A 20,055-nucleotide genomic window follows, 5' to 3' on the forward strand; every position below is an offset into this window, starting at 1 on the left:
GTGACAAACATATCACTAACATATGCCAAACACACAGCAACTCTAGAACAGGACAGCGTGTGAATGTCTTCAGGAAAACTCCATGTTTACACATCTGTAAAAATAAGGCAGCATTTACCATCTCTCTTTGGGGAAGCTTTTTAGAATCTCTGTAATGATCGGCTGGTAGCAGGCTTCTCTTTCAGCCTTCCCCGTCTCGCTCCAGTCCCTGACGAACTGTCTCAGTGTGGACTTCAACTTGTCCATGTCAAATGTGGACGCCGGCGTGATCTTCCCGCTGCCCTGTTGAAAGATGAATCAACTAGCATCAGAAAGTCATCATTTTTGAATAAGACTCATCAGACGTGCTCTCAAGGCCCACAGAGCAGCCCAGCCAGTAACTTCCTAGCTCTTGGCCAGCCCAGGAGGCGGTCAAGGGCAGCTTGAGATCCTAAGTCAAGGAGTTTGGTGGTCTCACTTCTACCCTCACTGGATGAAGGCCCCTTTTTGGTAAAGTTATCATATAATCAAGCAGCCATTCCTTGGGAGAGGACAGAACTAAGCTGGCTTTTATTAGAAAGTCCAGACAAAGATCTTCCATCTGCTGCTTCACTCCCTGAAGCTGAAGGCAGGAACTACCTCCACATCTCCTGGGTGGCTGCTTCACTCCCTGGATGCCTGCCGGGTCTGGGCCAGCTGAAGGCAGGAACTACCTCCACATCTCCTGGGTGGCTGCTTCACTCCCTGGATGCCTGCCGGGTCTGGGCCAGCTGAAGGCAGGAACTACCTCCACATCTCCTGGGTGGCTGCTTCACTCCCTGGATGTCTGCCGGGTCTGGGCCAGCTGAAGGCAGGAACCTCCTCCACATCTCCTGGGTGGCTGCTTCACTCCCTGGATGCCTGCCAGGGCTGGGCCAGCTGACGGCAGGAATTTCCTCTACTCTATGTGGCTGCCAGGTACTCAAACACTTGGGCCGTCTGCTGCTGCTTTCCTAGGCCACCATAAGCAGAGCAACAGGGAAACTAGCTAGCGCCCAAATGGGATACTGGAGTTACAGGTAGTGGCTTTATCTGCTGTAACAACGAGGGCCACCCCCTCTCTCCTGAAAGAGGAAATAAGGGCCTTCAGGTCATCCATGGAGTAGCCAAGAGGTTCCCACTCAAGTGGCCCCAAAATATCCTCCAAATACAATGATACTTCAGTTCCTATTATGGCCAGTCCCTTGAGAGAAAAATGCTTGTTAAAACATAAACATCAATAGATATGTTGTAAAAATAAGTTTAGCATGGGAAATGAATTTTACTTACCTAATAAAACTGAATACAAATGTAATGCTCTAACACTAGAACATGTAAAATACCATATCAAAAACCCAACAACTATTTTTGTTTGTGAATCTGGTCTTTGCATATTGGACCTTTAAGCCTAATCAATATGATACAGAAGGAAGAGACACTCTGAAAAGAGCAAATGAGCTGTGTCAAGATTATAAAAATAAAATCCACAAAGATAAAAGGTCTGAAAACATCCCAAAATAGAAAGGAAGAAAAGGAAGCCTTTACATACGTCTTCTCCATATTCCTTATTTTCAAACATATGTACGCAATCGTTCACAATGGTCAGCAGCATTTCTTGGTTATGATCAATACATTTTCGGATCTTGTCCAAGTGAAGAAGGAACTGAGGCAGTAGTTTCTGTTGATTAGCTGGAAGTGATCGAAACTGTCTTTCTGTTCGGTGTACTCGCTCGTGCATACTGGTGCTAAAACACAAAAGGCGTTTTGTAAATTGGCAAAGGCATTCTCAGCAGAGGCCAGTCTTACTGTCCACTGTCTCTCTGTGCAATCACGCCCCTGTGCACCGGCTTCTAGAACAGTCTGCTGGTGTCCCAAGCCTAGCAGCTTACAGTTCTATGCACTTTCACTTTATCGCATGACCTCCAGCAGGCGACTAAGCAAGAGACAAATGATTTATAACCAGGAAAAGTGCGCATACCCATGAGAAGAGAAAACAACATTAAATCAGCTAACATGAAATTATTTTTCTGATTGCAACTGCTCTCAGCAGAAGCACCTGAAAGCTGCGGAGATTTCTGACCATGAAGCAGCAAGATGCTGCTGTGAATACACAATGCACCCCAAAACAGTCAGTGTAACAACGCACTAACCAAAGGGTGAACTGACATGATCTGGCTTGCAATCAAAAAGTTTCCAGATAATTCAGAAAGTACTCTGGGGGACTAGCTATCTGTAAAATCAGAAAACCAACTTAATTATTAAAAGTTACAGAAACATTCACAATGAAATAGCATTTTGTGTTAAATGGGTGAGCAAAATTTAAAAGCCTAACTATATTAAACATTACTAACAGTGTGTCATAGTTAGGACATTTATACACAGATGACTGGTACATACATGAATATGATCGTTTCAGAGAACAGCTCAGCATGACCTACGCAAGCATCATCTGGTACCTGACAGGTCACTCCGTGACCTGGCAATCACCCTCCTAACATTCCCACCAAACGGGGACCTGAAGCAAGAGTAATCTTCAAACTGTTCAAAGTAACTGAAAAACCTGAAACACCCAATGGGGCACTGCCAGTCAGCTGCATAAATTACAGTAACTCTACAACAGCTGCTCACACTCAACACTCCACCAGGGATGCCAAGACACTCTGCACCTGAGCTACTCTGGCATCTTCACAAAGTGCTACACAGAACCCGTCATTTGATGCGAACATCAAACCCCATTCATCTGAGCTTTACTGAGCTGGAGCCAACCTGTTAGCAAGGGTCAAGTAATTAATATGCACACTGAAGCTTGACAAGCACTTGAGATTTTTCATTCTTATCAAAAGAATTCTCCCAAACTATAAAGGTCAAAATGTACCTGCTGTCAGTCTGAGCTACCTCCACTTGTCTGTATGTTGAATTTCTGGGACTCAAAGCCTGACTGCATTTGGCCTCTACCAAAAACCCACACTGAAATTTAATCCATGTTGTCCAGTACTCAGAGGGTAGACAATCACTCACAGTGTTTGGAAATAGATCGTTAGGAGGCAATTAAGGTTAAATGAGGTCCAAATACAAGGGGCCTAATCCAAAAGAACTGTAATTTTCTAAGAAAAGGGCTGCACTGTGTAGCGTTGTCTGTACCGGCAATGTCGGGGCACATTCCAATAACAGACTGATGGACTTCCGACTGCTCATGCAGGACTATACTACTGTAACAACATGGGGAAAATCAAGCAGGAGGTGGGAATCCCAGACCCTATATAATTGTACCAAAAAATTCAAAGTACAAATAAAAAGGAAAAAAAAAAAAAGAAAGAAAAAACTTTATAAGGAAGAAATCTTGAGCCACAACACTCAGAACCCCCTGCTTGAACCGCCTGGGTCCGAGCTCATGACCAGCAAGAAGGCTCTAAGCAGACACCCTGAGACCATGCTGAATTCCTTCAAAACTAGAAGCTTAACAACTCCTTTTCCTCACATTACCAAGCTTAAGATACTCAGTTACAGCAACAGAGACCACGGAAGACAGTATTTTAAGGGAAAAAAGGCAAAGAACTTCAAAAGTAGATTTGCTAAGTCAGAAGGCATAAGGTTTTTTGTTTTGTTTTTTACTGTATCTATAGTTATCTAAAGGCAGAGTTACAGAGGGTGCAAAAGACCACTGCCCGAATGGCTACTAACAGGTAGGGCCGGCTGTCCTCCACTGCTTCCCCAGGCACTTTACAGGGAGCTAGACTGGAAGTGGAGCATCCAGGACTTGAACCGATACCCACATGAGATACCTGTATCTCAGGCAGTGGCTTTATGTGCTACACCACAACACCAGCCCCCTATTTTTGAAAGACAGAGTGACAGAGATGTTTGACCCACTGGTCACCCTCCATCGGCTGCCAAAGCTGGACAAGGCTGAACACAGGAACTCCAGCCTGGTCTCTGCCATCAGTGGCAGCGGCCCAACTGCTTGGGGCTTCACCTGCCACCTTCCCGAAGACAGCCACAGGAAGCCACTTCAGAAGCAGAGCAGCCAGCTGAACAGGCGCTCCTGAAACTAAACAAGTTCACAAAATCCCCTTCCTAGGATTCCTGGGCACTCAACGCCTCAGGCCCCACACAACCTTGAACTGCTTCCTACCCAGCTAACACTGAGCAGCTGCCTCTTCTCTTAATCCCCCCTCCAAGTGCTATCCTCAGCCCAGAAATGTTTAAAATTCTGTTTGTTACCTGCAAATTACCCATGTCTGATGCTTTACATAACATTCCAATCTCTCTCACAGGTCCCCGGGGGGGTCTGCCACCTGGCAGCACTGCCACAGGCTGCCCAAGCCCACCCAGGCAGACGGATCCTACAACACATCCTGAACCTCCGTATTTCAGCATACGTAAGGTAAGCACTCAAGTGCAGGGTACCCGGAAGGCAGCACTTAGGTTCTCCATGGAGATTGCTTCATGACCCTGTTACAAGGCAGCTACAGCACGCTCAGCAGGGTTGTCCATTCACGACACAAAAGTGAAGGAGCTACCCAGGATAGGAGGGACACAGAGCTGCTGGGCACAAATACCCAAGGACGCCCTTAAGACAGGTGGCATCTACCAAAACAGAGAACACGCTCCATCCAGCCCTGCTATACTACTGTAATTAAGGCTAACATTGCCTACTCAGGAAATATTTCTCACCAATAAATGTACTTTCAGGAAGAGGTGGGCAACTCAGGCCCACTGGCTACTTGGAACACAGTCACTGCCATCTGTTTGCATAATACCCAGGGTTGCTTCTGTGCCACGGCAGAGTGGAAGAGTTATAAAAAGGTTCTCAAGTATCAGAGACATTTACTAACTCTTCTTGAAGAAACGTGGCTGGCCCTGCTATGACGGGATATGTAACATCACACTCTCCTGAGTTCTAAAATCACTCAGCCTCAGGAAAAGTCCACGCATGGTTTCTCCACTCCCAACTCCCTGTAGAAAGCTGGTGTCAGCAGTTCACCTGCCACTTGCAACATGGCGGGTCCCCAGAGGATCTGAGCCAAGCACAGTGCCACACCATATTCTCATAGTGGCTGAACCAGTCTAAAAAATTCCAAACAGGAAAATATACTTATCTGTTGCAACTCATTTTAAAGCATTCTTCATCATCATCGCTTCTCGGCCTTTGGGCTAAGATCAAGGGTAAAGCATTCTTCATTATCTAACATTGGATTTTTCTTACTCATTTCACTGCTTGTTAATGTGAGATAAATTTTACTGAATAACTTTGAATTTTCATTCAGTTGCCATCACAACCTGGTGGTGTAACCACAAGCAAGTTGCTCATCCTACTTTTTTAAATTTACTTTAGATTTGTTTCTTCTTATTTGAAAGGCAGATTTCAAAGAGAGAGAGGGGAGACAGAGGTCTTCCTTGTGCTGGTTATTCCCCAAATTGGCTGCAACGGCAGAGCTGAGTTGATCCAAAGCCAAGAGCCAGGAACTCCTTCCAGATCTCCCATGTGGGTGCAGGGGTGGAAGGTCTTGGGCCCTCCAAGACCTAAGCAGGGAGCTGGAGGGCAGGAGCCGCCAGGTCTAGAATCAGCCTTTTGGAGATGCCAGCACCACAGGGGGGATTAGCATGCTAGGCCACAGTGCCTAGCACCCATTTCATTACGTGTAAAAATAAGCTCTCAATTTAAAAAAAACCTTTTCAAATCTTACCTACAAATGGTAAGTTGCTAACAATCTGTGGTTTTTCACATGTAATATCCTTCTATGTATTTAGGTATCTTACACATAACAGTGATTTTAAAGCTAGCAGTTTGGCCATTCAGTACAATGCTATACCTGGCTGGCCAGTTGAGCCCTGGAAAGAGGTCGAATGAGACAGATGGTGACCACAGTCGTGGACAGCGGAGTGCACAGTCAGGAAACCTCAGAATAGACAAAGCCTGGCACTCTGTGGTACAGAAGGCTTGCAGCAAACATAGCCTCAAATTTAGAAAGCAAATTTCTGGCATTACACTGTTTTCAGTCTCTTTTCAAGAGTACAGATGTGAAAACACGAGGTCCCGAGCAGGCCCTCTCACATCCGGCTACCCCTCCAAGCTCACCGCTTATCTACAAAAATCAATTCTAAACTCGTCCTAATGTTAAAACCAGGTTCACTTACACACAGATAACTGGGTTCACTGTAATTTCAAAGTATTTCTCCATGTTCTTTCTAGTTATTCCATACCGAGATGTATCAGGCTTTTCAGCATCTACCACTTAGCTTTGTGATGTTCTCCCAGTCACAATCCTTTCATCAAATTCTCTCACGTCCTCTCTCCTTCCTCTTGTTGCTACTAACCTGGAGAAATAGAGTACTCAGACCACAGATTCCTTCTGGGCGCCTCTGCCATGCAGTCCACGGTGAATTACTCAAGATAGTGGAACTTCAAAAATGCCCATGAAAACGTAATCAGATACTAAGTACCTTCCAACTTGTGCCGAGTTTCTAAATCCACAGGAGTAACAAGCTGGTCATTAGTGGAAGACAAGCCGATTGGGAACAGGAATGTATTTCTTTGCTATTATGTTTTTATTTGTTAAAAATAGAGCTCCAACAACATATGCCAAGCATGACTGACCTAAAAATAAATGAAGGTTCAGGCCCTGTCCTTGAGAGGGTCAGTGAGCTATCAAAGAAAGCACTCAAGTGAGAGGGACACAAGGTTTGCCCAAGGACCTGCAGGTCAGCTTCAGCTGCTCGGCTGCTCCTACCACAACTGCAGGCGCACACTGCAGCTGCCGCCCGGCTCCAGGGGTGTCCTTCTTTCCCGGAAAACCCAGTTAAGTCCCTTTCAGGTCTTGGAATTATAATTTCGTGCCTAAGCTATTCAAAGGCAAACGTGGAAGTTCGGGGGAATCGGTATTCTCAATAAGGAACGCACCAGCACACCCAGCACCAAAGGAGAATTCTATCCGTATCTGCGGACTCCAAGAATCTAGGGCCAGGCTGGCCAAGCTGCCTTTCTGGACGTTTCCCTCCTTAGCCATGGGGGGGTGGGGGACCACCACCGCCCATAATCACCCCACCACCAGCTCAAAAAGACCATTCAAAGTGCCCCTCGCAAAAAGCCAAGGTGAGCCGAGGCGAGTGGGTCTGGGCAGCCCTACAGCGGCCTTGGAAGACTCACATTAAACAGCTTAAGGGGAGGAAAAACAAACAAACAAAAAAAGGCATGCACCCGCAGCCCCACGTGCATATCCGGGCCGGGGACGGCGAGGGCCCGCCAGATCTGAGTCGATGAGCGGGGAGGGCCCCCCAGATCCGAGTCGGTGACCGGGGAGGCCCCCCAGATCCGAGCCGGTGACCGGGGAGGCCCCCCCAGATCCAGATCCGGGTCAGGGACCGGGAGGGCCCCCCAGGCCGGAGCCTCCCGCGCGCCTCACCCGTAGTAGCGGAAAGCGTTGATGATCTTCCAGAAGTGCTCGCGCTCCAGCCGCTCCTCCTCCTCCTCCGTGCTGCGCGCGGCGCTCCCCGGAACGGCCGCGGCCGAGCCCGAACGGCCGGCCGAGAACTGCACCTCGTCGGCCGGCGGGGACGCGGCGGGAAGGGGCCGCCGCCGCCGCTGCATCGCCGCCGCGGCCCTCGGCCTGGCCCGCCTGCGAGTGGCGGCCGCCGCCCCGCCCGCCCCTACACGCCGCCCGGCGCGCCCATGCCCGCCGCCCGCCGCGCGCTCCGCCCCCGCCGCCCTCAGGCCTCCGGCGGCGCCCGGCTCGGCCAGGGCTGCGGGGCTGCGGCGGCCTGCGCCTGCGCCTGCGCGAGGGCCCGCCCAGGGCCGCGGCGGCCGCGATTGGCCGTGGGCGCGCCGACGTCGCGGCGACGCGGGGCGGGGCTGCGGCGGGGGCGGGGCTCCGGTGGGACGGGGCGGGGCTCCGGCGCGGCTGGGCGGGGCTTGCACCGCTGGCACCTGTGAGCGGCGCGCACGTGGAAGGGCTTCTTGTGCAACCAATGAATGATCTTGGGCTAAAGCACTGAGCCCAGGACCGGAAAAAACGAAAGAAAAAGTTGCGCTTTGGTGAATTGATTCGGAAACTTTCTTCTTCAAATGCCAAGTCTTTTTTTACTTCACTATGTCAATACATTCCTAGTTTTAATTACGTAAGAGGAATGGGACGCACCATCAGGAAATCCCAACCTACATGGAGGTGGCAGCAGGTGAAAAACTCGTGTTTAAGCCTACAACGACCCCAAGCACTTGGCAGCACCCATTAGCTGAACTTGACCTAACCTTTCCTCTTTTTCTACATTCATTCACTGTTTTTGCTGCTTTACTCCGTGAACTCATGGCTCTGAAAGTGGCTGCCTTGGCCCCGGCACGGTGACCTAGCGGCTAAAGTCCTTGTCTGGAGCACCCTGGGCCTGTTCTAATCCCGGCACTCCCTCTTCCCATCCAGCTCCCTGCTTGTGGCATTGGGAAAGCAGTCAAGGACAGCCCAAAGCCTTGGGACCCTGCACCTGCGTGGGAGACCTGGAGGAAGCTCCTGGCTCCTGCCTTCGCTGCAGCTGTGGCCATTGTGGTCATTTGGGGAGTGAACCAGAAGATGGAAAAACTTTCTCTCTATATATAACTCTGCCTTTCAAGTAAATAAATGCATCCTTTAAAAAAAAATTGCAGGAAAAATGTGATTTTTCTGCCTCTCAAAAAATTTTTTAAAAGCCACAGATTGAGGGGCCCGGCACGGTGGCACAAGTGATTAAAGGTCCTCGCCTTGCACGCCCGGGATCCCATATGGGCGCCGGTTCTAATCCCGGCAGCCCCGCTTCCCTTCCAGCTCCCTGCCTGTGGCCCGGGAAAGCAGTCGAGGACGGCCCAAGGCTTTGGGAACCTGCACCCGCGTGGGAGACCCGGAAGAGGCTTCTGGCTTCGGATTGGCATAGTATCGGCCTGTTGCGCTCACTTGGGGAGTGAATCATCAGACGGAAGATCTTCCTCTCTGTCTTTCCTCGCTGTATATCCGCCTTTCCAATGAAAATAATAGTAATAATAATAATAATAAAAGCCATAGTTTGAGTTAAGAAGTGGAAGAAGAATTTGAAAGACATAAAAGATGCAAAGTGAGGAATGGATTTCACTTGAGGAGGTAACGAACTAAGAGCAACCTGTTCAGAGTCAACCTCCTCAGATTGGCTTAAACCAAAAGGAAACAAGGAAGGATTCGTCGTTTCTAATTCTTTAAAAAAGAAAACTCTGGCATAGATAGGTATAGACTCTCCAATCACACTGCCAGGAACCCAACACTCATTTCTTGCACTTGCCAAACTCCATTGTTTTTTCAAAGTTTCAACAGCAGGCTCAAACAGAGCTCTCATTGGACCAGCTTGGGTCATGTGCCCTTCTTTGAACCACCTGCTGCAGCCAATTAGAAATTAGCCACAATTGTGTTTCCTGCCATAAATGGAGAGAAAAGTTTTGATGAGGCTCAAAGTAACTCTGAGAAACGTTACTGTTTAGTCCAACTCTGTTGCTAGATGGCAAGAGGTTAACAACAGAACTTTCGAGGTTGCCAAGTTCAAGTAAATGGCACCAGTACCTGGTGAGGGACTTTGTGCTGCAGAAATGGCAGAAGAGCAAAACAACGGATTCACGCATGAAGTCACAAACACACTACTGCATAAACCAAGATAACTACTGCACTCCAGCAAAAATGACACTTTGAGCAGAACAGAGCTACAGGTCCCTCTCACCTCCTAAAATGTACATGTTAAACAAGAAGAAATGGCAAATTTGGAAACAATGAGCTCACCCAATTTTCCCTAAACCTCAATTCTTCCCACCCTGATCAACTATGTAATCAATATAAAAAATAAGTGTGTGTGTTGCAGCAGCAACTACATTTCAACATAGACTTTGGAGGGAACTTTCTAACTATGGCAATTACCAAAAGGTCACATTAATTCTGGCTAGGAAAACACGGAGGTCTTTGTCCTAGTGGGAGAATAGCAACATGAACAAGGTGAAGAGGAAGGTGACATGAAGAGCTGAGAGAAAACAGACTTCAGGTGATAAAACTTCTATTTTGAGCAACAATGCTACATCTGTCAGTGCACGTCCCAGAGGGCCCCTGCAGCCTTACCACAATTGCAGTTGAGGCAGTGGTATCACACAGCTTGCCAAGACAACTCTGGAGTGTGGAGTCGGCTGGCTACGGAGAAAATGTTATTGTCAAGGCCACTGGCGAAGAATCTGCTTGGGCGGACTCAGCAGGGAACAAAGGAAGGCAGGTTGAACAAACGCTGTGGCTATAGGCACAGGGCAAAGTCTGAATTTAATGTTTCCAAAGCAAAAAGAATAGGATTGGGGAGACTGGCTCCACAAGTGGGTTGGAGATGGAAATGTATTGAGGTTGCTGGGATAGGGTATGAGTTAGATACTGTTCTTTGAATTGGTGATCTTTGCCATTCAGATTTTCTAATAAGATTATATACACATGCATGCATATATATATATATACACATAGTTTTAAAGTTCATTTGTAATTTATGTGTACAGTAGGTATAGTTTTAAAATTGCTGTCAATTTAAAATAGAGAGACAGATTTTTCCCATCTGCTGGTTCATTCCCCAGATGAGAGCAGTTCCTAGCAGCCAGGATTGAGCCTCGCAGTAACTAGGAGCTGAGAACTCAACCGGTGTGTCCCGCATGAGTGATGGGCATCAACTATCTGAGCATTACTCACTGTCCCAAGGGTGTGCCTTCGCAGGAAGAAGGAATGTGTGGTGGAGTCTGGACTTCCTTAAACCCAGGCTTCCCAGCACGGAATCCAGGCATCCCAAGGAGCATCTTCACTGGTACGCTGAGCACTCACTAAGGGTTTATAATCGTAATCTCCTGGTGAGTGGCTGTGCTAAGGGGTTGAATAGGTGCCTGGTGGAACAGAGAACTGCTCAGTCACTCACTGACTTTGGTGTTTCAGTGTCAGGTTTGGGAATTCAGTTTATGAGTGACTAGACAAAAATGTCAGTATCTTGTCATTGCCTTCATCGTCTGGGTAAAAAGGAATTTTCATATGGACTCAGGAATATTGCTTAAATCTTTGCTTGAAGGAATCGGAATGTCTGAGACTGGGGGATAAGGGTGGGCTGGGAACAGAATATGAAGGGAGCAACTGTAAAATCCTCCTACAATTAAGGTTTCTTTCACGTAAACTGTCTCTCGTCTCCCTTGGAACAGTGAATCCTGCAGAGAAAGTAGTGAAAGTTAGTCTTTATTTGCTCATTTCTCTGTTAACAGATGGGCAATGATAGGAAAAAAACAAAAAAACCCCTCCTGTTTCCCTAATGTTGGAGAACTATGTCTGAGCTCCCATTGACCTAAAATTTGGGCCTAATTCTCACAGTATGCCGTGGAAGAAAGATGGAAATGTAGTTGATTGGAAGCTGATATGTGACAGTCACATGATAAGCAGCTACATTCCCAAATAAAACAGAGATTTCCCAGGGGGTGCTGCACATCAGAATCATCTGGAAAACTTTTCAACAATGTAGATGTCCAGGACACATCCCACGGGATTCTGCCCTAGCAGGTGCCCCATGAAGAGTTTTGTGGGTTGGGAGTGACAGAAAAGCAATTCCAATCAGCCTTTGAAAATAATTTGGACTGTGTATTCATTATCTAACGTCACTTAAGAAATTACGCAAAGTTTAGCAAGTGAAAATATGGTCACTTTACATTCCTTGTGTGGTTAGGATTTTTGACGTTGCTAGTTGCTTAGCTGACTTTTTGCCAGTGAGTCTCTCATGGAGTTTAAGTCAACGTATGAGCTGGGCTTGAGTCACCCAAAGGCCTCCCAAGGGTTAGACTCACTTCCCAGATAACTCAGTCATGCGGCTGACAAGCTGGTTCTGGCTTGGGGCAGGCGGCCCTATTAATTTGCCATATGGGATTTTGTGTAGGGCAGAGTGAACAGGGAAAGGAAGGAGGTAGAGTTGTGATGCAATTTTACGACTGCCATTAAGTTGTCCTGGGGCAGGAGGAAGGACATGAGAAGTGCAAGTTGGAAGATTCACTTGTTTTCTTCTGCAAAGGCTGGAGAGCACTGTAATGCCGGGTTCCAAGTCCTGAAGGAGATATAGCATATGGTCTACCACACCCATCCATTTTTTTTTGGTAGGGTGAAAATAATTTAAATGACTATCAAGGAAAGCCTTGAAGGCTAAGGAATCATAATTTTAAAAAACCCCAAGAGTTTATGGGCGACTCACCTGTAGCCACCGTGAAGGACTCAAACCTGTCTAGCCACGCTTTAACATCTTTATTAGCTGCAGGACCTTGAGACTTTCTCAGACGATTTCATAACATGCATTTGATCTTAAGGACGGTCTAAGGCTTGATGAAGTGAAGAAGGTTGAGACTGAAATACAGAACTAATAACAGGCGTTGTCATTTGTATGCTTGAAACTCCTTAATACTTAGCATCAAATATGATGAGGTAGAGATTAATGAATTCAATTCTGAAAAAAGCTTAGACTTCTTAGGTTTGAAGAAGTTAAATGGTGTGCTCATGTTCAAATGTCACAGTTTGAACAAGAATCCAGATTTCTGGGCCAGCATTGGGGTACACCTGCTAAAACCACACAGCCTGTAATGCCTGAATCCCATAGTGTCCCGGTTGCTCGCCTCTGATCCGGCTCCCTGCTAATGCACCCAGAAAAGCAGAAAAGGATGGCCTGAGGCCTGGGGCTCCTGTACCTACATAGGAGATGTGGAAGAAGCTCCTGGCTTTAGCTTGGCCCAGTCTAAGCTGCTTGGGACATTCGGAGAGTAACACAGCAGGTAGAACATCTCTCTCTCTCTGTTAACTATGCCTTGCAAATAAAAAAAAAAAAAAATCTTAAATAAAAAAAAGAAACGAACCCAAGTTTTCCTTCAGTCCCATGAGTTCCCACTTAGTTGCTTCACTTTGCAGCATGATCAGCCATGGCTCTGGCTTATCCCCTGACCATTCTTCCTCAGGCAGCACAACACTCCCTGAAAGGCAAAGGATGCTAAGTGCCAAGAGTGGAGTTCTGTTGTTGTTTTTGCTGCTGTTGTAATTATAGTGGAAAAATAAGCCCAATTAAAAGCTTGCTGGGTAGGAAAAAAGAGCTCGGAGGAAAGTTCAGCAGGCCCTTCTGGGTCTCCAAACTCTATTTTCCAGCTGTACAGTGGGAACCCTGAATGTATGATCCCTGGTCACCAGTGTCGATGTGACATAGGAATGTGTTATGATGGGTCGAGGGCTGGCATTTGGAGTAGTGCCTTAAGCTGCTGCCCGTGACACTGGCATTGCACATGGGCGCCGGCTGAGTTCCCAGTGCTCTTCTTTTGCGCTATTCCCTGGTTGGGAAGGCAGCACATGATGGCCCAAGCGCTTAGACCACTTCCACCCATTAGAAGACCAAGCTGGAGTTCCTAGCTCCTGGCTTCTGCTGGGTTAAGCCCTGGCTGTTTCTGCAGTTTGGGTAGTGAATCAGTGAATAAAAGATCTCTGTCTCTCTCTCTTTTTCTCAGCCTTTCAAACTAATGAAATAAACTTTAAGATTTATTTTATTTTTATTGGAAAATCAGATATGCAGAAAGAAGGAGAGACAGAGAGGAAGATCTTCCATCCAATGGTTCATTCCCCAAGCAGCTGCAATGACTGGAGCTGTACAGATCCAAAGCCAGGAGCCAGGAGTTTCTTCTGGGTCTCTCACATGGGTGCAGGGTCCCAAGGCTTTGAGTTGTCCTCGACTCCTTTCCACAGGCCACAGGCGGGGAGCTGGATGGGAAGCAGGGCTGTCGGGATTAGAACCGGCGCCCATATGGCATCTTGGCACATGTAAGGTAAAGACTTTAGCTGCACCAGGGCCCAACTTTTTTGTTTTAATGGCATATACTGGGGCGAGCATTGTGGTGTAGCAGGTAGAGTTCCCACCTGCGATGCTTCCCCCATCTTCAGCCCCCAGTGACTGCACTTGTGACTCAGCTCGCTGCTAACGACCTGGGAAGGCAGCACAGGATGGACCAGACACTTTGGCCTTGTTCACCATGTGGAGACCCAAGTGTAAGTCCTGACTTCTGAATTTGCCTGGCCCAGCACTGGCCTTGAGGCCATATAGGGAGTAAGCAGCAGATGGACGTTCACTCATACTCTCTCGAACTCTGCCTTTCAAGTAAGTAAACAAGGAAGTAAGTAAATAAAATAAATATCAGGGTAAAAATCGTGTTCTAGGGCCTGTCTCAAACTCTGGGTTTGAGGCCAACCAACTGTTGTAACAAGTCCTCCACAAGGTTTGGATACATAATAAGGTGGGAATCATGGCTGCAAGCAGGCTGTTCCAGGAACTTGCTTGTGCAAGCTTGAAGAGTCCACAGAGATTTTTCAATAGAATCTGGATGCAGAGTAATTTTTTGCATTGCTATCATGCTTATGATTTTATGAGTGTGACTGTCGTAGAAGTGTCGCTGTCCCGCAGTGATGGACTTGGTGCACGGAGCCGATAATGACACGCATGGACCCTGACTGATGGTCAAAAGCCGAAGTTTATTAGTGGCATCAGACTTTATACACTGAGGGTTACATTGGTTAAGAGAAGAGGTATTGAGCTTAGCAACAAAATGTACCAACTGTTTCTTTACTCTCGTTTGGAACTCCTTTTGTTTTGCATATTCTGCCAAGTGTTCTCATTCACATACGGTCCACTCAACTGTTCTCATACAAATGATTATAAGTCAGTTATACAGAAGGTAACCATTCGATTGTTCTCATGCAAATATTATCCAATCAACTGCAATGCTGTGCTCGCTGACCCTCTAGGGTCACAATGTCCTCCTACATAGAAGTTTAGGTAAGAAATTCAGACTTGAATACTCTTGTAGATGCTGCAATTGTCATCTATTTGTGTGCGCAGACATGGCAAGCAATGCCTATTCTTCCTGTTACAGTCTTACCTTTATTTCAATTTTTTTTTCAAAAACTTATTTATTTGAAAGGTGTAGTAACAGAGAATGTGGGGGACATGGAGAGAAAAGGAGATCTTTCAGTTGTTGGCTCGTTCCCCAAGTGGCTGCGTTAGCTGGCACTGCCTGTTTAAAGCCAGCAGGCTGGCACTCCGTGATGGCCTCTGGATGGGCGTCACGTTCTCTGCCACTTTCCCTGGAGAATGTGCAGGGAGCTGGATGGGAAGCAGAGCAGCCGGAACTGGAACCCGTGCTCTTAAATGGGATACTGGCATCAATAACGGCAACCTAACAACTTGACTCACAGCACTACCGCAGTGGGAATCTATTCTTTATATGCGAAAGGCAGAAAGACAGTTGGAGACAAAGAGATGGAGGGAGAGCCACCGCTCATTGTTCACTCTTCAAGTACCCCCAAAATGCACAAACTCAATCCATGTCATCAGTGCGGGGACCACACACCTGAGCTGTCCTCTGAGGCTCTCAGCTTGCAGCATTCACACTCAGAGCAGAGCTGAGATTCAAACCCAGGCTCTCCAATATGGGATGTGGGGCTTCTTTTTTTTTTTTAAAGATTTATTTATTTTTTTATTGAAAAGGCAGATATACAGAGAGGAGAGACAGAGAGGAAGATCTTCCGTCCGATGATTCACTCCCCAAGTGAGCGCAACAGGCTGCCTCTTCCGGGTCTCCCTCGACTGCCTTCCCAGGCCACAGGCAGGGAGCTGGAAGGGAAGCAGGGCTGCCGGGATTAGAACCGGCGCCCATATGGGATCCCGGGCGTGCAAAGCGAGGACCCTTAACCACTTGCGCCACCGCGCCGGGCCCAGGATGTGGGGCTTCTAAGAGACATCTTAACCACCATGCCAACTGCCTGCCTTTTCAAAAAAAATTTATTTCCATGTTATTGAGATTCCATGTTGAGAGGGCGGTGAGAACCAGCACACTGACACGAACTGGCACGGAACTCCCTGCAGCTCACCGCTGCTCCTTGACCCAAGGCTCACCTCGGTTCTTGGCTTCCCTTCTTGACCAGGCTCCACTTAGCCGGAAACACAAGCCTCATTTTTCCCTGACACAGCTCTTGCCTTTCCAGACTCCACACTTCACTTCCTGCAAGGCTGGCGGGGAAAAGTGACATAGTTTTCATGCACTCTTTATTTCAAAAATGAAAACCCCTGTGTCCGTGCAGGTGAGTTAGCAGAACTGTGGCCTGTCCCTGATTGTACCATCTGCTTGCTGCCTGGGTTGGGACAAGCCACCATCCCTGCTTTCAGTCTTCGCTCTGAGGAGCATGACATTGGACCAGCTGTTACTGCTCCCCCGTTTCATGCTCTGTGTAATATCACCGGCACATCCTTAAAAGGCGAGCTGTCAGGACCGAATCTCTCCTTTAGAATGACCACCTGCTCCCGTGATTACTGTGATAAAAAATGACAGCTTCCGACAGTAAATGCATTCTAATGCAGGGAGACTAGAGACTGGAAGATTGCACCTGCCTAACATAAAGTGTATCTTTCAAAATGCAGCCAGTATTAGTCCTCACTGCTTCGATGTAGAAAACTTACAGAGTCAAGTACATTCAGAAACGGTCTTCTTTATTTCAAATTTCTGATGCATCCTCATTAACAGTAACCAAAAAGACACACTTCTTGCCCACATTATTTGAGTAGTTTCATTTCTAACGCCGGCTACTCAGTCCTGCTCTCCCACCCCACCCTGGCAAGATAACAAGATGCTCTGACCTATTTTCACATGCTGAAACTGGAGAAATGGCAAGTGCAATGGCTAGATCAGCAAGAAGGCGAGGGAAGAAGAGAGCATGCCAGAAAGGCTGAGCAAGTTGGAATAATAATTATTATATAAAGGTTTATTGAAAGGCAGCAAGACCCACTCAGAGAGAGACACAGAGAGATCTTCCATCCATGGACTCACTTCCCAAATGGCCGCCATGGCCCAGATTGAGCCAGCCGAAGGATAAGGATCCTAGGACTCCATCATGTCTCTCTTATGAGTGTCCGGGCCCAGTTCGGGCTCTTTCTGCTGCCTCCCAGGGTGCACATTAGCTGGGAGCTGGATCGCAGGCTAGGCAGCTGGGAGCACTCGAAGCTGGCATGTGTGCTTCTGAAGCAACAGCATAATCAATTGTATCAACTCCAGCCCTATGTTACAATTTTATCCTAAAGAAACAAAAATGTGAGTAAAATTAAAAATTAAAATTAAAATATTGCTAGTGTATTTAGAAAAATACTTTATTCATTTGAAAGGGAGACAGAGAGAGACAGTGAGATCTTCCATTCCCAGATGCACTCCCCAAATGGCCACAGTGGGTAGGAGTGGGTCGGCTGAAGCCAGGAGCCAGGTCTGTCACATGTGTGGCTGGGCTCGGCACTTGGTCTGTCTTCTGCTGCTTTCCCAGCTGCATGGGCAAGGAGCTGGGTCAGGAGTGGAGCAGCCAGGACTGGAACCAGTACACCTTAGGGGATGCTGGCACTGCGGGGGGCAGCTTAACCCATTATTCCATCAGACAGACCCCAGCCAAAATATTGGCAATACAAATTGCAACCCAAGCTTGATAAAGCAAGGCTAGAGAGATTATAAAGAACAAGGCTGCTGTGAACTGGATTGCTTTTCTAGTTCTTCTGGGTTGCTTGCTAAAAGATGCTTCTTTTGGTGGTGTCATCCCAAGGACATGAATCACACACACACACCGACACAGACTAGAGCATATGCAGATTGGATTATGACGTCGTCCTCACGTTTACTCTGGGTTCCAGCCAGGGAAGCCTTGCCATCATTGTTCTAGAGCAGCCGGCCCCTCTTTGGTGAGCTGTGTCGTAGCAATGCACTCCTCCCACTGGGGGCATTCCTGTCCACTGGGATGGCTGCTTTCTGTCCCACCTGTTGAAAAAAAATCATGTGTAAAGAAAAACAAAAAACCCGGCTGTGGCTGTCACTGCACCACAGTCTGTGGTAGTCTTGGCCAACATTCCTGAACACCCTCATTCGCTTCAGAAGGCGTGCACTGCTTTGCGTCCTCATGCTGTTACTTGCAAACCTAGCAAATGGATACAAGAAGAAATTAATGGAGAATCCCAGTCCTCATTTTAGCAAATCTCCACATCAACAAGAAAACTAAGGATGTTCAGTGTACGGGGTTCTCAGGTAAAAAATGCTGCTCTCTCATGAATAATTAAATCAAGTCCAAGACCCCTTCTTTTAGTCCATGCATGACATGTTAAGAAAATCTTTGTTAGGCATCCAGCACCGTTTACCATGGGAATACCGGTCCTGGACTTCAGGGCATGAAGACGCAGCCCCATGGTGGCTGGCTGCCGTGCAATGCTTGTGGAGTGCTAGCTTTAATGTCTTGTTTTAAATGAATGAAATATAACTGAATATGTCATTAGGCTTAGAAATTCCATGAAAAATAGGAAATATTATTATACAGCTCATACTGGAAAAAACACATTTTAATCTGGTCTTTGGTTTTCTGAAATATGTAAGAAAAAAAATGATTATAGCCTTTGACCAACTAAGAGCAAAGTCTGAATTATTTTTAGGAATATAATTAAATAGAAAGCTAAAAGCACGTGCAGATATTTTTACAGCCTGTGAAACACTTATAAGAACATTACATATCCAGTAAGTGAAACCATGTCGATTTGAACTATTACCTTAGATAATTATACTATTATTTTCTAACTACAAATTATGATTTAGATCAAGTGTAGAAAAACACAAGAATGCAAACATCTGATAATTAAATTTCTATAAATTCTATAAATTTCTATGCTGTAATTTCTTCTTCTTTTGAATTGGAACCAGACTTGTGAATTAAAATGTCAATGTCAAGTGTCAGATTTCACTTTAGTGTACAAAACAGAATCTAGCTCTGACTCTTTGAAATGGCAGTGATACTCAGTCAATTTCATTATAAAATAAACTCAGTAAAGTTGTCTGATTATTAAGAATTCACTTAGAAATGAGCGTGGCTGGTTCACCACCGTCTCCATAAGTCTCCTAAAATGCAGACGTGTGAACAACCAGAGGCTGGAGACACTCATGAGAGCTTCTCAGCTTGGCTAAGTGCTAGGAACACAGGGATGACTTCTTCTTTTCTGCTTTCATATCTTAAAAATATGCCTCACGTAATGATAAAAATTAACATTTAAAAAATAAAATTTGAACATCCTGGTAACCAGACTCCTTTGTTACAGTGACGATAGGTGATGATCAGATTTGCATCAAACTTTGGATTAAATCAAGGATGACTTAAGTGTATGATTTTATATCCTTGCTTTCTTATTTACTTATTATCAGTAATTCCATTTTTAAAAATTTCTCATCCATTACTGTCGCTGCATCATAATTATGATCTTTACAGGGAAATGGAGCTAACAGGTTTGCAAAACGGTTATGAGAAGAAACCGACAGGGTGGTCACTTAGACACTTGATAACGTCTCCTCGGCCAGCGGAGGGTAACACAGCGGACGGGCTGTGTGCCCGTCGTGCTGGCTTACTGAGGAAGAATCTGGAAAGGTGAGGGGTTGCTATACATAGCACAGTAGCATTTAGGCAGCTGGAAAAAACTGTCATAAACCTTGGAAGGTAGGAAAATTGATGAGCTTGATTTCATGTCTCCTGTACTGTTTCTGCTATTTTCTTCTTTTTTAAGCCTCATGCAGTATCTTCAACATAAAGAATCTTCAATGGCATAACTGAATACTTCCTTGCCTGTTCCTGGGGCGCATACCAGGAAACAGGTGCCACTCACATGGAGACACACTTTCTGGTGGGATTGCAGCAACTGTGACAACATGCCAGCTGCTCTTAGGCCTCGGGCAGATGACAAAGGCTGGATGTGGAATGGAATGGGGTACAATTTACCTGAACCACATGGCCGCGGCTCCTTTTATTTTTCTCAGCAGGCATGTTATGAGGCCAAAGTCCAAAGTGTGATGTAATTGGTAGAAAAGAATCAGATTGGAGCACTGGGCACTCTTGGGAGAATAGGGAGGTAGGGCGGTGTCCCTGACACATCTTATTAGAGCCAGGGAAAGGATGCCATGAACTCCCGGAGAAGCAGCCCTGTCCCGGTGCTCTGCGTGAAGGCTGC

General features: G+C 46.6%; 1 protein-coding gene across 4 annotated transcripts in view; it reads right to left on the bottom strand.

Moving 5' to 3' along the window:
• Positions 1 to 20,055, bottom strand: part of CARNMT1 (carnosine N-methyltransferase 1) — a 35,888-nt gene that overhangs the window by 11,595 nt on the left and 4,238 nt on the right. For 2 of the 4 annotated variants that reach the window (XM_040988769.1, XM_040988768.1), the window contains exons 1-3: positions 7,401 to 7,581; positions 1,547 to 1,742; positions 119 to 282 (exon numbers count right to left, since the gene is read on the bottom strand). In XM_040988769.1, coding sequence (XP_040844703.1) covers positions 119 to 282; positions 1,547 to 1,735 — 353 coding nt within the window. In that variant the 5' untranslated portion in view covers positions 1,736 to 1,742; positions 7,401 to 7,581. Of the gene's footprint in view, positions 1 to 118; positions 283 to 1,546; positions 1,744 to 7,400; positions 7,582 to 16,319; positions 16,327 to 20,055 lie in introns of those variants that run through there. The other 2 variants (XR_005884750.1, XM_040988767.1) reach the window with 2 other exon arrangements.

This window comes from Ochotona curzoniae, unplaced genomic scaffold (genome assembly GCF_017591425.1).
Source record: "Ochotona curzoniae isolate NIBS_2020 unplaced genomic scaffold, NIBS_Ocur_1.0 contig_50, whole genome shotgun sequence".
NCBI lineage: Eukaryota > Metazoa > Chordata > Mammalia > Lagomorpha > Ochotonidae > Ochotona > Ochotona curzoniae.